Source organism: Varroa jacobsoni, unplaced genomic scaffold (genome assembly GCF_002532875.2).
Source record: "Varroa jacobsoni isolate VJ856 unplaced genomic scaffold, vjacob_1.0 scaffold_934, whole genome shotgun sequence".
NCBI classification, from domain to species: domain Eukaryota; kingdom Metazoa; phylum Arthropoda; class Arachnida; order Mesostigmata; family Varroidae; genus Varroa; species Varroa jacobsoni.
In genome coordinates, this window is record NW_019213836.1 from 297,934 (window position 1) to 315,101 (window position 17,168).

The window sequence follows — 17,168 nt, forward strand, 5'->3', positions numbered from 1 at the left end:
CTTAAGAGTGACTGTACTTATTGTGTTTTTCAGATTTGTCTATATAAATGACAAAGTTGAGAAACTTACTGGACCTTACACTGATGCATATGTTATGATAACATTGTGCGCTTATCCCGATTTAATGATATTTTCACATATCTTTAATTACCACATATATCGATAAATTTTCCCAACCTTCGATGGTATTTTTTTCGGAGATATTCTGTGTATTTTAGTTACTTAATACAGTGCAGGAAGCAGTAGCGGTGCTCTTCATTCAACAGTGTAATGTTAATAAGCACATTTTTTATTCATACGAAAAGAGCTGACGCAAACTAGATGTCATAGTAAACTGGCAATCAACTAACTACGAGCTAATCCTCTGTTACGAGCATCGAATCCTCCGTCCTGTGCACTCGTCTCATTGTTAATCAAATAATACCATTTAAATAAGTGAAGGTGTTTGTTTCGGGGGGCAACCTGACTATGAATTCTTCTTGAGTTGGGTGTTCCCTAAGCAATGTGACTTTTTCTTGTCAACACATAAGGTGCCTCCCAAGTGTCTAAGGTAGAGAAATCAGGCTTAGCAAATGGCTGGTCGGCCAGTACTATAAATACCAAAATCCCCGTAGACATACATGTGCATGCCCTCTTCCACTTGGCTCCTTATCGAGTGGTGCCTTGGGACCTTTCCGTTGGGCGACAGCCTTCGCAACACACTTATCCGTGGTACTTCGTAGGCTTGCGTCCTGCGTCCTGTTTTTGAGAAAATCGCATCGGAGAATGTGCAGCATCGACGCGTTTGTTGAGTTCGACGGTCATTTCCCTTACGTATGTTCATGCACGCAGCTCTTACATGCTTTGGTTGCTTGCTATGAAGGGACGCGGACCGGTTTCCTACCTGTTTGCCTTTGCTGTCAGCTGGGTTTTTGCCTATACGTACAGCTGCTGTTGGGTGCGTTTACTGCGTTAATCGGTCAAGGGACCATAACGGCCAATATTTAGAACTCACGGACTTCAGACCATTGTCAAGTGGCGTGAAGGCACCGGTTCCAACGAAGTTATCACTAGTCATAACCCAGTTAATCTGGGGCCGGCTTCGCCACTGGGACTACAATTACAGATATTCTCAAAAGTACATTATCAAGCCACGGTATTCCACAATGGCGTAGCTTAGACCCAGACAAGTTGCCTAGCGCAAGAACCACTTGTGGATGGGAGTTTACCTCACACGCAACATGGTAAACGTGTGGAATCAAAGTCAGTAGAGGTACGAAAGGTTTGTTTTAAGGGCAATGGCCTTTTGGGTGAAAAAAGGAAAAGTATGTGCTCTTGATTATACGGTTGTGCTTTATTATATGCCTATGGTGACAAGGGTCAGTTAGTAATTAAAATGTTCGTTGCCTGGGTGAGTATTCACGTACTGCAATAGACAATTAACGAATGCTTGTCTTTGGCCCAGCCGAAGTCTAGTTAGTAGAAGTACTTTGGAACCTCCTAAAAAGCAAGCAAGAATGACCCATTACTAATCTAGACTGTTGGCAATCTTGTGCATGGAATCATTTCAAATCTATATCGTAATTAAGTAAACACTCTGTGCTGCTAATGTTAGCCCCTTTCACGCTTAAATGTGCTAACCAGGCCGGTGCCATTGTAAATGATTATTTATACTTTTTTTGTACCGTCTCTACATCTTACCTAATTCGCTTGCCTGTATGTAATGTAAGACCTGTCCGGCAGTAAAAACTTACATTACCCGATGTTCGCACTATATAATAACTCTTCTCTATGAGCCAATAATTCGACAAAGATGGCTAATTAACATGAAACAACTTGTCCATCTCTTGCAGGATCATTTTTATCCATAGTAGAATAGTGCGTTGGATCTTTCGACCCATTCAGCCGCTGCCAACGGATCTGTGTGTATACCTCTGTTTAATACATAATCTTAACATCTAGAAATTGTTTGTATTCAATATTTACATTATTTCGATTAACAACAACAAATCAATTTGAAACATCATAATAATAACTCCTTCAAATGGCGCCCTAGCCTAATACCATTGCCGTCTGCTATTGCTATTCAACCTGCCAACGAGCGAATAGCAAGAATATATGAAATGATATTGCAATATCCATAACATGGAACATCCTCTATTTTTAAAGTAAGAACGGGCTAGCTTACTCGCTCCTGCCTCTTTCGTCCCAGAATATACAAACACGTATGTATGGCCACTTCTTTGTGGCTGAGTGCTTGGTGTTTGGCGATGCTAGGTTTACTTATTGGTTTGTTTGAACCGTTTAGTATTGATGGTCACCGTGATAATGGTGGCACATGTCTTCAAAAAGTAACTTCGGAGCTTTGGCGGGAGCAAACTAGCAGCTACGTTCAGCTGTTCGATGCTTCAAAAGCTCAGCCGTTAGAGTTGCCCCGCGTCGACCATCTTCTGTGCATCTTCTCGTACCTTTACCTTCCCTTATTTTTTCCTTCCGTTTTTCTTTCTTCCGTTCTAGTTTTTCCTTCCGATTTGCTCGATAGTTTCACTGGGCCAATGCTTAAGAGTGAAGCGCGTAAGCTTTTAACCCTACCGTGGGCTGCCTGATACCCGCAGTCTGTTGGGCGGCTACTGCAGCTGGTGGCTGACCAAATAGGCAAGTGGTTCAATGGCGTTTGGCGTGTACACGAGTTTGCGTCGCATGAAAGGGCCATCTCATGCTATGGCTGCCACTCGATGAAAAGTAAGCCATCTTCTTTGAGGCACTCTTCTTCTAGATGACTGAGCCCGACAATAAACGGGCCAGCTGGTCGCTCTGAGTTGAATCGTTCGGTTCGCAGTGAAAGGGTGCAAACGAGAGTGGATGTGACAGAATCGATACGGAAACATCCTGGCGAAACAGTCCTAGCACGACTATATTGCTTAGCCGAATGGCCAAGTGGACATGGAAACGGTTGACTCGAAAACGCCACATTTCTACACATACATACACACAAACATGGATAGCTATGACGGCCGATCAAAATTTCTGCTACCGACAGGTGTGAGAAACACTTGCCGTTCAGTGACTGGGGAAAAATCATCACTGTTTGACGGTTTAAATGATTATTGTTAGTAAAAGACAAATTGCATTGCTATGTTAGATAAAGGTGATGTGTATTAGTACGGGCTGCAGGCCTGTGGCCGTCTCAGTGCGGGCCTGGAAGTTCAATTTTTGCCGAAACGTATTTCTTCAATGGAAGTCACAATTTCGGCTAAATATAAAGCATATAAGGCAGTCAACACCTAAGTGATGATTTCCTGTAACTTACTTGATTTAAGTACAAAAAAAAAGGTAAGATGTTTCGGGCTTTACGTCTCATACTTACGCTGTTACGAATTGCTTCAGGCGGCTCGTTCCCCCCGCCACGGAACAAAGGGTTCCCACACCCAAATCTGAATCTAGACTACCATAGGTTTAGTAGGCGAATACGCAGCTTAGGAGAGTGTCGCTTGATACCTGACCAGGCTGTTTTAAACAGATGAAGTAAGCATTTAAGAAGCAAGGTCGATGCACTAAGCTTTTAAACAATTTGAGCACGATATTTTTAGTTGACCTTAGGCGTCCTTAATAGACTAATGTCCTTAATAGAAGGACATTAGTTAGGTCAACTGCTACGAACAGCGTGATAACGATAACATATTTGTAATATTAGACAGAGGCATGAGGTTTGTAGGGTGATGGGAGTTGCGGCTCTATGTTGAATGACTGTAGGCTGTCATAGCTTGCACTTTCGATATAATGACCTGGCGGAAATAGAGTCGATCTTTACTGCACCTTGATGTGAGCTAACGTCTGGAAAGCCATATTGCAGGAGGGGAACTGTGCATGAGTTGTGGTAGAGAGGCATATAGATAATGTGCAAGTTTCTATAGTGTCTATAAAGTTTTAATGCGGATCTGTATTGTGAATCAAGACATGTCAGTTAAACCTAAAGAGCGATTTGCGGAACACAGTTCGAATAAATAAAAAAAAGGCTTGTGAATAAGAACCGCTAAATTACATAACGTTGGACAAAACCGTCTTTCTTGTAATTTTCTTTTCATTAGAGCGTAATATTGTGTTACTTGTATTAGATAAACACTTGATGTATTTAATCAGTTATTAATTGGTACCTTTCCTTTGAACTTCTATTTTATTACGAATATATTTCGTTTGCGATTTACGGTAATAAGTGAATGTTGTTTCCTCTAAAACATCTACTGACGACCAAGTAGAAAAATATTACGCCAAAGTAAGGTACGGCCATTGAAATGTGCACCTTTTTAACCATGTTCCCGCATCAGACCTATTTTTAGCCCTGGCGGAGTTGAAAGCGTATCCGCTCGATTCAAACGCGAGCAAAAACAGGTTTAACACGTCGAAGGCCCTTGGTTATTATTTCTATATCTATAACACCGGTCAAACTTCGTTCAGCATATCGGGGTGTTTTTAATAGACCAATACTGTCTTCTTAGGGGCAACCGAACTGAAATATTTGAATACTCATTATTCATGTAGAAAAGAAGTTTCTAGAAAAAGAAGTTTTGGATTCTCCAGATAAAGACATCAAACTAGCTCAATTCTTTGTTAGCTTCGCGCGAATGTTGTGGTTTGCGTAAAACTAGATTTACCTGTCGTCTCAGTTTAGTGTTGTCCCTCGGCCGACGCTGGGGCGTCGTTTACAGTTCGAGCCGCTCATCTGCGGACGTCGGAGAAATACGCGTGGATCAAATCGGCTTTAGGCCAGCATTAAACGATAGGAGAGCTCACTGTTGAAAAAAAAATCCGGAGAACCGTAACGCCTATAGTAGAAACGTTACACTCTAGTGACACCTGACGCGTTGGCTTGCATTTCTCCTTGCTCATGTCATTGCATAAAATAAGTACAAAAATATTTGCTCCGGTACATCGCTTCCGGCAGACAAGAGTTCGATTTCAGGGAACATTTAAACCCAACTGAGAGTATCATGTAGTTTCAGAAATTGGCTGTGGTTGACATAATTCCGAATATTCCATAACGACGAATACTGATCTACCGGTTGAGCTAAAAAAGACTTTAACAGATCCGTATTTTAGACGAAGGCTTAAGTACGAGTTACTAACTCTTTTAGTTTACCAGAAAGCACCGGCGATATATGCGCTGACATGCTGTAAGCAAATCCGTTAAATATATTAGCAATCTTTAATGAAACTGGAAACCGTTTTTGAGACTTGAAAAGAATGTAGTACTCAGTACTTCAAGGACTTGCGAAGTATGTAAAGAATTCGGCGGACGTTAGTATATCATCCTCGTAGGTCATAGGAACGCAAATAGCGGTCAAAAACTGAATTTATAAAATATATTTTTTTTAAAAAAATAAATTAACCGGCAGTTTATATTGTTATGACTCTTTCGATAAGCCTCGTCGCCCTCAAGGTAACCTAGTGAATAAACATTCTGTGCATCATTGAGGTAAATATAAACAAACCCAAAGTGTCCGATGAATATAATCAGTCCATCTATCGCTACAAAGGCAAGTGAAGGAAACCGTGAAGTGTCAGTCGCCTGAAGTAATGCTAGACGGCGGCGCAGCACGTGAAAATTGAAGCATTCATGTGTTATTATATCGTTATATAGCCTGAGATGGCAATTTTGTGTAAACGAATCTTATCGCCAGCTCAATATTAGGTTTAGCAGACGCCACGGAGAAGCATTTTCAGACTCCATAACAATTTGGCTATGTTTGCCAATCACCAGTGCGGCACGTGCTACGAGATCAATAGTCATTTTACAAATAGATAGGTGCATTAGCTGTTTGTTAACTCTAACTTGCTTCTAAACTGGTTCCAGCATGATCGACCAGCCCGTTAGTTAGACCGACACAAACATTTGAAATTTACAATTTTTTTTCAGCCTACCCATGTTGGCGAGGCTTAGGACAAGTTTTAACTTCTAACCCGCAAGGATAGTTGTGTTGTCCTATAGAGTATCCTGACTATCGGCAACTAAGCTTTCAAGTAAATCTGGACAATCCAATAAAAGGTCGTAGACCGATTCAGTTACGTACGGCGGCTAGACATCAGCCCGGCCTACTGGAACTACGAATATTTCTCAGGCGTCGGCCAAGGCCGCTTCGAATCCGACAAGATAGGTCAATCTAAATTTCTAAAATGATCGTAATTACTACTTAGGATGGAGTTAGTATCTTTATATCTGATAAAGATTTATGCTAAATACAAATAAGGATACGTCTCGACTTTTTTAAAACTTATTTTACGTGTAATAAAAATGATTATGTTTTTGAATCTACTAATGTAACTGAGAGCAGCAGCAGCCGACAGTACCACACCGATTTAATGTAAGCAAGCTGTGTTGACAACGAAAAGATTTGTTCTAATTAAATAAAAAACAAGCTTAATGTTGCTTTTTTTTCTGAAAAGATAATTGGGTTTATAAAAAAAAGAGCCCAAAAATGCTCCACAAACGATGTTTGATTTAAAGGTTATTCTGAACAGGTTCAAAACGCTCATCCTAATTCTTAACGCGGACATTGTTTATAAACCTTGATCGTTTACTACCTTCCAAATCTAAGCGCTAGTAGAAAACAGTTTCGTCGTACGTAAAAGTAACTAGCAGCAATTCGTACGGGCAGTAGTTGAAAAAAAACTCGTGATTCAGAGAATAAGTTAAAGAAAACGGAAGGCTTCTATTGCACAGGCAACAAGGCCAAAAGAAACCAAATGCTGATAGGACGGGTGCACCGTAAAACTGCCCAACTTAGGAAAAAGCCTGGGAGGAACCTAACAACAAATTAATATGCACAGGACAGTTGCAGGGCAATCGTAAAATTCTATCGTTGTCGGAATTGCAGGCACGGACGAAGTAGATGAAGAGGTGGACGATATAGAACTTCGGTCAATATAGGCCATACGACAAGGCACCTTTCGATCACTCGTGTCAGGGCATGGTTTGGGGTGGAGCCTTATCTTGTTATTCAGTTGGGTAGATCATGGCAAGTAGCTTTTGCATCAAACATGTTTCACCATTGCGTGCTTCATAAGGAACCTTCTTGCTAAGCAGTTGAATAGCATATTTTCCTATGCACTAACTGACTTATACTAATGAAATAGAGATATCTAACATTCAGCGTATTTGCACTTCTGATCTCTTTATGTTAGTGAGACGCAGGCAATGTCAGAAAATATTTCATTTTGGTAATGTCAAATTAAGCCGGAAACCATATGCGAAGATAATAGATACGAGACGTAGTAGAAAACTCGTGAAAGTTATATCTTGCATGAGCAACACATTGCGTGCAGTCTACTACTGTTATATTTAAAAAAAAAAAAAACCATTAAAAAATGATGTCACACGAAATGGTGCTTGATTGTAATGTAACTCATGTAACAAGACGAAAAGGCAGGCAGCAGCTTACAATAAACCTTCGTCTTAGCGACAGGGTAATTTGCGGTGTATTTTTATTTCGCTCTGGAAAAACAGACACCGTCTCCAATAGCCTAGTTACCTGCAACTTCTTTCTTCAAAGTCCAATGCGTTAGCTATTCAACATAACCTATTGTGTATTCATAGTAAATGATGGGGTCAACTACTTACTCGTCGTCTTGTGCATTTTTCTGAATACTTGAGGGGTGTTGGGGCTGAAAGGAAGTTATGACGCTCAGAAGCCGCCTAGGAACTGAACGAAAAAAGTACAAAGTATCAGTTAGTACTATAAAAACTTTTGTAGCAAAACGGCAGACCATAATATCTTAATAAAATCTACTCATAATATACTAGACTGACCGCTTTGACGACCATCAATTCTCTTAGGTCGCTAATTCAGGTGACTAGTAGAGAATCTGATTTCATACGCAGACTGCTATTATCGAATGTTTAGGAAACGCTATAAACTTTGGTTTGGATGCATTTAAAAAGACCACAAATAGCTCTGATTAGGTAGTCATGCTTGTACCGTTTTCTAGATATCATAAACTCCTTGAAGGCAATGCAGTTCGCATTGAACTTAGATCGGGAAATAAAGGGATAAACAGGTGTCACCTTTCCTGGAATCTTCCCGAGCCCTATTGGCTCTCGAACGGAGGCGAAAGCGGGTTTTCTGTCCTTCTCGTTAAGGGCGAGCAAAATATACGAAACTCACAAAAAGGCGGTTGTTCTTTTTGCGAGTGCCTTCGGGGCAGGAGGGCGTGATAGATTTTTTTTTTCTCTGCGCCCTCCTTTATGAGCCCGAACGTTGCGGAACACATTTCAGCTGGAACGTACGTTGCCCCCTCTTTTCACTGAAGACCTTCTAAAACTTTGCCGGTGAATTTGGCAAAAAAGACAACGAACTCGGACCAAGTCAGCAGTCTTATAAAAGAAATGTAATTGCTTGGAAAAGATGGGAGTGATATGGGCGTAGGCAAACGAATTCTTACGATCCAGTGATGGAGGCAGCGTTAGAGACAAGCTTTATTTAGTTAGCTCTGTAGAAAGTCGTGTGGGATCGCGTTGGGCCACGTTTGCTGATACTGACTCCAGCGCTAGCAGTCCAGGTTATTTCGTCCTCGGGCATTTTGGCCCACAAATCAGAAAGGAATGTTAGTAACCGCGGAAAAGCATTACTCTACATCAGTCGTGGCTCAGATACGCCCCAACCAGTTCTTCAGTTTTTCGTTGAAAGCTGCGCTAGAGGACATTTTATACATACTTCACACTTACATAAATTGAGACCGCGGAGAAGCAGCTAACTGACGCATCTTTTCAATATTTACGTGCAGCCGTACGTTTTTATTGAATTTGTTGTAAAAATGTTTGCGACGTCTTTATACAGAACGTATGAACTTGACTACTGCCATCTTTAATAAAAATTACAGCAGATATTTGAACTAATTGACAAAGTTTCATTATTTTTTACAAGCAGTTGCATGCTCTGCAACAACTTATTTTATGGAGAATGTAGAGAAAAATTCATGCAATCATGCTGACTTATCTTTCGCCACCTTCAATAATCTTTGATGCTTCACAGGAAAACTGTGCGACACTCGAAGAATCGATCCGCTCGCAGTGCGCTACCCTTATCGAAGCTATACAAAGACGCCGGGACGAACTTATCTCGGTAGCTCGCCTCGAAAGAGATAACAGATTGGCGAAGATATGCGACAAGGTCACTCAGTGCAGCCGGGGACTTCAAGGAACTACCTCACTTCTACAACTCTGCATTGAAGCTCTCAAGGAACCAGAACCAACGGTGTTTTTGCAGGTGAACATTTTGGCCCTTGTTTTTGCCATGCCTAGATGAGTCAAGAGTTGGGGCTCACAATGTTTGCTTCAACAATTTTATATGTTCTTTGGTAATGAGTATATTATGTTTAGAGCACTAATATACATTTACAATAGCAAGTCACTACTTGGGTCAGGATTCTCTAGACTTCAGTCAATAGAAAACATTAGTTAATCCATTGAATTCATTCCAATCATGCCAGATTGGAGGACTTCTCATCAATCGGGTGAAGAACTGTAAGCAGGAGTGGAACAAGGAACATCGCCAAACCTCAGCGATGAATAACTTCGACTTCGAAATCGACTATCAGGCCGCTCACGATCAGATTCGCATGCTAGATTTTACCAAAAACAAACGTAAGGACATCTACATTCAGGTCGTTTTAGATAAATCAGTGTCTTTCTATTCGTACCCAGAGAATTGAACTGTAGTTGATATTTTTAATACATTTTCAGTATGATATTATCACTTTGACAACTTAAACGAAAAAGTTTAGTTTGGCGTCAATGTTAAACAATGAGATATAACGATATCTGCGTGTACCGCTGTCAAAATAAATCTCATACAAGTGAGCGCATAGATTTACGACTTGGTCTTCATCTATTCTTACATGCTCACTGCAGAGGATACGGATTCAGGTTGGTATATGGCTGTCGGTTGCACAAAATTTTCATTGTTGTATTTATCCCTATGATAGCGCCTACTTGGAAACAGTATTATTGTCTCATCACTCTTTATGGCTTAGCACAAGAGTTTTTCAATACAGAAACACAAATGTATGTTTTACATAAATCGACTACTGATCGATACGCTGCTGTGGCCCGTTCGATAGCGAATAGAGGCCTCAACCCGAACGTACTTGTGTGTCGTACTGTCTTCCCTGATCGTATAGTCTCCTCTACAAACAAATTTAATACATTATTGTATATAGTGCTATAACGATGTGGATTCTGCATTTTAAAACTAACTCATTGTATGTAAGCTTTTATTGTAAGCAATGCCTTTGTAGTTCGTACGTGGCGTTTCTCTCCATCGACCCCAATGTCCGACTTTCCCCGATTGATTGAGTACGACATTTGTTTATTAATAGTCTTTATGCTGCTCGATTTTGTAGCGCCTGGCATTCCCATAATAATGGTCGACGAATGCGGGGTTGTCAACAACTCGATGACAGTCTCGTGGAGGTCAGCCATTGACCAGAGTTTTGTGGACGCGTTCGTACTTGAGATAACCGATCATGACAACGCAACAGTTTTCCGGGTAAGTGTTACCTTTCTCTGAATAATGTACATGCCAAGCCAATATTGTCAGACATCCAATGTCTATTCTAGCGATCATTCTAGTTGACGTTCTGTGTCGGTTTGAGGCCCCACGTCCATTTACGTCACTCTGCACATTAACGTCGCGTGGCTGACTTCTATCAGAAGGCATCAACTTTGTAAATATGTTGCCTCAAACATTCTAGGGACTGAAGACTCCTGTACAGAGTCTTATTTTTGTATTTGTAAAATAATCTGAAGCATTCATGCCTGTACTCTGTTAGCGAACAGTATGCAAATGAAAAACAATAATTATGTGCAATTAATTGTTAATTAATAACGAAATAACTAGAACCTTCATTTCTAGTAATACGGAACTGATGCGTTTAGCGTCGGTTGGCTCCACAATTGTCGATGTGGAATATCTTATAACTATTTCGTACTACATTTACTGTCATCATTCATTTTTGTATCATCAAGCAACAAAATAATGTCAACTTTGCCACATCCCTGATACAATTTAACCAATATTTATTCCACTTCTCCAGGAGGTCTACTGTGGGCAGGACAACATCTGCACGATTGACGGTCTACATTTCAACACCCTATACAACGTTCGTGTGAAGGCTCTCAATGGACACGGAGCATCTGGCTACTCGCAGGTCGTCTCACTCGAGACCCATTCAGTGGCTAGTTTCGTACTGGACGCGTCCACCGCCCATCCAGACATTTTGGCCAGTGAGAATCGACTCGTGGTTACGGCCGACGCATTCGATCATCGACTTGTGCTTGGAAACCTCGGCTTCTCATCGGGCGTCCACTACTGGGAGCTGACCCTGACCCGATACGAGGGCTGCACCTCGGATGTCGTCTGTGGGGTGGCACGATACCATGCCGCCCGTGATGTTATGCTTGGCAAAGACGAAAATGGCTTCTCAATGTATATTGACCATCAGCGTTCGTGGTTTTTCCACAACGACGTCCACCACACACGGGTTCCACTCGGCATTCGGCAGAACGATGTCATTGGCGTCCTTCTCGATATGGACCAGGGCACAATAAGCTTCTACGTCAATGGAACACTACAAGGCGGTGCACCGGCATTTCGTGATCTCGACGGCGTCCTCTATCCGGCTATTAGCGTAAGCCGTTTCGTTGAGATAAGCCTTCGTACAGGACTGGATCCGCCTTCAGACTGTTAAGAGTGTTGCTCTTTCTGACGGTCCTGATTAGAGACAGCCAGCTAAGATGGTAGGGAGTGCCAGGCTTCTAGCCCACAGTTTCTGCGTTACGCTAAATCAGGCATACACCGGCCATCAGTTGGCCAATCTATTTAAGCACAGGAATCGAACAATTCGCAGCCAGTAGGGTTATCTGAAAACTAGATTCAATGAATCAGGAGCTCCCTGTATCTCTGAATCAATTAGACTGACCGATTGATGCCTACTGATGTTTTTTTTTTTTAGTAAATAAATAAAAATGCCGATAAGTAAAACTTACTGGAAGGAACCACATTTCAAAGCGAAACCACTGAAAATCAGCGGCTCAATTGTATAGCACAATGTTCATACTATGGCTAAATTAAAGAACACACAACTAGCACAATTAGTGGAAGCGAGGTGTAGGTGGACGATTTCTGCACAATGAAATAGAGCGTGTGATCTACACTATGAAGTGCGAGGTTATTAATTAAAACGACGACGGCAACCACAATAATGATATGACCAGGGTTCTATGCAGACGATAGCATGCCAACTATCTTCAACATTATAGCTAGTGTATGTCTTATTCTTCCCGCGTAAGCCACAAGGTGAAATACGATGGAGCCCACTTTTCTAATGTTTATCATTCACACAACTGTACAATCTAGTCATAACGAATAGTTCTGAGTGGGTCGCTACGCGTTCACACGACATGATGCGCTGATATGCCAAGGACAAGGCGAGAGGAGAAGCGATGCAAACAAAAAAATATGACTGCCATTCTCATGTTCTACTTAACAAAAAAAAACATTGCACGAAATCATATTAGTTCTCTCTTGAAAAGGCTGTGGGGTTAATGCAAACTATCGAATTCAGCTTTTTCCCAAACGCTACCATTTATCGTGCATAAAGGAATATTTACATCTTATACTCAAAAAAGGGTGCATGTGTGTGTGTATATATATATATATATATATATATATATATACGTCCCACATGCAACTTGCATATACGTGACACGTACATATATATACACATATATTTGATTTGTACTAACTACAAATTTTTCCGCCGATTTTGTAACCGCCATCAATTAGTTATAGCTGGAAGACAGATAGACGTGTCGTAAAAATACAAGTGATACTATAAAAGCATTATGCTAAAGTTGACATGATTTGTGATTTTAACGAAAAAAAATGTGATCGTGAGTGATTAATGAAGTGCTGAAATGGTTCTACACCCGCAAATACGGCAGTGTTATGGTTAAACGTAATTATCTGTGGAAACTTTTGTGGTCATCGTGTCTTGGTCGTGTGTGGCCGCTTGGCCGGTGTATTCATGTTTATATTGCCTGTATACAAAGATAAATAAAACCGTGCCCACCATTTTACATTTGCTATACATGCTAATTACGATATCGTATTTAAGTACCATTTCGTTTTTTTTCTTGAAACATATTTTATTGATTAAATATCGCTGATAATGATCCAGCAACGAATATATGCAGTTAGGAAAATTATCCAAGCCACGAAGGTCGATTAGAGGAGAAAACGTTATCTTACCTGGAGTAGAATAGAATTAAAGAGAAATCTTTTGTTTCACGTTGCTTCCAAAAAAAAGTAGTCAACCATGGCGAAAGTACAGAGCATCAGAGTCGAGAGGTCAATGGATAACAGTAAATGACAGTAGTTTTTCTGGACATTGAGCTCCGATAAATGGCCAAAGTTTAATTGAAATTACTTTCAGTTAGTGGTAATTGGAACAAACGGTTTTTGTAGCTGCCTGTTGAATTTCGTTAAAATTGTTGGCAGAGAGCTTGTCTTTACTGGGGACAGCAAAGGGTTCTAACTCAAGACGGGAACCATTGACACTTTTATAGGAATCGTACGCCCGCTCATACGTTGTGATCGTACACAAACGCAAGCTAGGAGAAGGACAATGCTGATTAGAGATGATAGATCATAAAGGGGTGTTCGCCTGACCCAGATGTGGGTAATGAGACATAGACAAGCGGCAGTACATGACGTCGTAAACGAGTTATATATCTATGTGAAACTCCGGTGCAAGCAAACGCCGGACACAGCAAAATACTTGTACACATATATACATTTCATTTAAAGGTGATTGACAGGCCTGGAGGCACCGTTCACAGAAGCGAAAAAGCACCCAACGTTGATAATAAAATATAACAAACTAAAGATTATACCATACAGATATACAGTATATGTAGGTGTAGAGGACGGCAGGCACATATCAAACCCACACAATATCAAAATGTTTATTTATCTAATAAATATATGCTCGATCAGAATAGCTTCGATCGACTTTTTAATCCACTACAAGTATTGCAACATGATTTTCAAGTGCGCCAACGGCAAAAACAAGAGCCCGTCTCATTTAGAACATATATATTAGTAGCTCGTGAAAGCGATATTGCTTTAAATAAAGAACAGACTGCAATCTTGTGATGTAAAGTCGTATCAATTCGTTACGATATTGTTGACTTGGGCTCGGCATAATAAGGTAGATCTCGGCACTCTATCCTTTTTTGTATGAATCCTTCTAATGATATATAGACTACTCCTGATTCTAATAGACAGGTTGTAACGCGTGATAAGCAAATGCGCTAAGAATTAAGAGACGCACGCAATAAAATGGTGGACGATATAAGAAAGGCTAAAAAAAAAAAAGGAATACCCTTCTTATTATACGATATAGTAAACAGGTAAAACGTTCAAAATGGAAAGGTTCGTTACCACGAACAACAAGCCTCTAAACAGCTGTGTTTCCCATGTCTAAAGCAACAAGTTCTACAAACCCAAAAGTGTCAACGAAAGCTGAGAATATGGAGAATGTTCAATGAAATGGACAAAAATGCCCGTGCAAAACAATTCGAGCTCAGAAGTTTTGAAGACCAGTAATTGTTGTGATGTTAAATCATACCAGTCCATAAGTATATCATTTATCTAGAACCAACAGAAGAACTGGACTTATGGACATATATAGTGGCAAGACCTGTTAAATTATTAGGTAGACATCATCAGCAAAGCTGATCGACTGACGTAGTAATGTAAATGGAACAGTTATTATAGTTGACACAACGTTTTAAGTATTTAACCCTTTAGGAGTTGCTTCACAGGAACGGCTCTTAGCACGAAAAGTGTGATGTAATTAGCCATATAGACTTCACTACAGCGGTTTTTTAGCATCTTTTCGGTATTATTCCTTAGCATTATTGGACTCCAAAGCATGCTCTATGATATTTAAAGTACCTTTTTCCTTCGCGTTTTTAGTATAAGATTAGCACATGACATGATAACACACGATTAGCACTCTTTCATCTCAGCCTTAAAACTGTGTCTTAAGAGTATTCTATTAAAAAAATCTACCGGAAATATAAGGTAAAATATTAAAAAAAAAAAAAAAAAAGTGCGAAAATTTTGAGGGCGAAGTATGCATAAACTGCCTATTTTTACTAGATAATAGCTAATAGTTCGATTGCCGACTAACGAATCGATAACTGAACTCGTTCTTTACAGTAAGAGCTATTCTACGAGCAAACGAATAGCGACAACTCTAATTCAACCAATAACTTCAAGGTGTGTTTTGTTAAAAAGAAAATTCTATTGAAGGCAATAAATTTTGTTTCTAATATAAACAGAACAATGTTTTTTTGGAGTTGCTAAAATAATAAAAAATACGAGAGTTATATCTCAAACGTTACCCCCAGTAACATTCGCATTGAGCAGCTTGAGGGAATTCTAGACTTGAAATCCAAATTGGATCATTTACTAGCCTAATATACTAGAACGCGCTTGTGCGATACTTGTTCTAGGCTTTTGCTTATTTTTCACAAACATTAATAATGAGAAGGAAAGAGGAAAACATCTTGAGCAAACGGCCGTTTAGGCATTACCAAATCGTTTTATCATAATGTTATAGAAATGAAATTTTCGGAGGTACTATGGATGATAAGTTGATATAGATTTTGTAGCAACAAAAACTTATTATTCTCCTGTAAAGTGTTACAGACGGAATGACTACGAGACGAAGCGAGTACGGAACATAGGTAGAATTTTGTTTGTTGTCCGTTCTGTTCAGCGAGCTGGGATTATGTTCCTGCAGGATATTGCTGCTACTGGGTGCCATGAATCCAATAAAATTAGACGAAAAAATTCAGTAATTGAAATATCGAAGCGCATAGGGTTTTGAAAATGAATATTTTGTAACTCATAGATACTTGAGTTGGAGATGGAAACTTCGTCAGGGTAATACAACATAAAAAGAGATAGCTTGTTCATGTAACACGAACTCTGTTATTGACCCAAATCATATATATTAGCTATATATAGTTGCTAATATTTAGTCCTTTTTTCAAATACAGTAACAATTTCGCCATCCTATCAAATTGTTAAACAAATTTATAATAATCATAATATATAATATTGTGCGATACCTATCAGCGTAACAAGTCGATTAAAACCAATGATCATACTGAAACTAGCAAAAAACACTATTAATATACGCTGAAATAATGTAGTAAAATACGGCTCAATTTTACGAGCATCTGCTAATAGAAACAACTCTACAAATCGCGTAATCCGCAGGCTTAGGGGAGTCCACCACTACACCAAGCACAGTTATTATACCACAGGTCTCAATTAAACACACCCATAGTTATAATACATTTCTTATTAAATAATGTGATATGATTGAAAACTAGCATCTCAAAATTTCGTGTAATCTTACTCGTTGGCCTAACTGCCATATTGACTGTCTAACGTTACAAGGTACTGAATTTGGTGTCCGCTCTTATAATGAGGCTTTATACTCATTTTCTTCTAGGTGACCTTGCGTTGGTAAGTTGTTGTTGGCTATGGTGTTGTCCACACAAATAATAAACATAACAGTACATTCTAGCTAAGGCGCCCACAAATGGCCTCAAGAAATATTGGATCAGGCGCCCTATTGAGTTATTAAAAAACCATTCATTCACCTTGCCCGTGGTCACAGTAATCATCATCACTAAATCTGTTACGATTACGAACGGCATTGATGACGGTCCCAATGAACGGAGTAGCGGAAGCTTATGACTAATTCAGGCAATGTACTGTCAAAAAATACTGGGCTCAATACCAATTCGTAAGAGCTAGAAAGGTAGCTGTGCAGGAAAAATCGCATCGAGATATTTTGAGAACGCCTTCCTCAGTTTAACTTGTTAGGCTGTAACAGTCTGCATATATTTAGGCGCCGTCTAACAACACTTCGCGCGCGACGATCGCTCCGCCATTTATATCCATTTAAATTTCCCGCTCTTAATTTCGAAACCACTCAACGTGTTCCACAGTTGAGCTAGGGTAATATTTGCGAATTACGCTAGATACATCACTTTCTCAATTATTTGTACCGCTGACGAAACCCCCTGCATCGCCGATGGGCTGGCTTAA

General features: G+C 40.0%; 1 protein-coding gene and 1 long non-coding RNA gene across 3 annotated transcripts in view; one reads left to right on the forward strand and one right to left on the reverse strand.

The window, feature by feature from the left end:
• Trim9 (E3 ubiquitin-protein ligase Trim9) overlaps nucleotides 1-13,111 on the forward strand; it is a 58,319-nt gene extending 45,208 nt beyond the window's left edge. Inside the window, exons 3-7 of one of the 2 annotated variants that reach the window (XM_022841470.2) lie at nucleotides 9,006-9,239; nucleotides 9,463-9,616; nucleotides 9,884-9,898; nucleotides 10,375-10,520; nucleotides 11,068-13,111. In XM_022841470.2, the coding sequence (XP_022697205.1) occupies nucleotides 9,006-9,239; nucleotides 9,463-9,616; nucleotides 9,884-9,898; nucleotides 10,375-10,520; nucleotides 11,068-11,721 (1,203 nt within the window). In that variant the 3' untranslated portion in view covers nucleotides 11,722-13,111. The remainder of the gene's footprint in view (nucleotides 1-9,005; nucleotides 9,240-9,462; nucleotides 9,617-9,883; nucleotides 9,899-10,374; nucleotides 10,521-11,067) is intronic. The other variant, XM_022841471.2, reaches the window with a different exon arrangement.
• Nucleotides 1,320-16,988, reverse strand: LOC111265091 (uncharacterized). Its single transcript, XR_002683261.2, has 4 exons — nucleotides 16,718-16,988; nucleotides 7,595-7,676; nucleotides 4,632-4,769; nucleotides 1,320-1,479 (listed from the first exon to the last, which is right to left on the reverse strand). It is a non-coding gene; the product is annotated as an uncharacterized LOC111265091 (long non-coding RNA).
• Nucleotides 16,989-17,168: the final 180 nt, after the last annotated feature.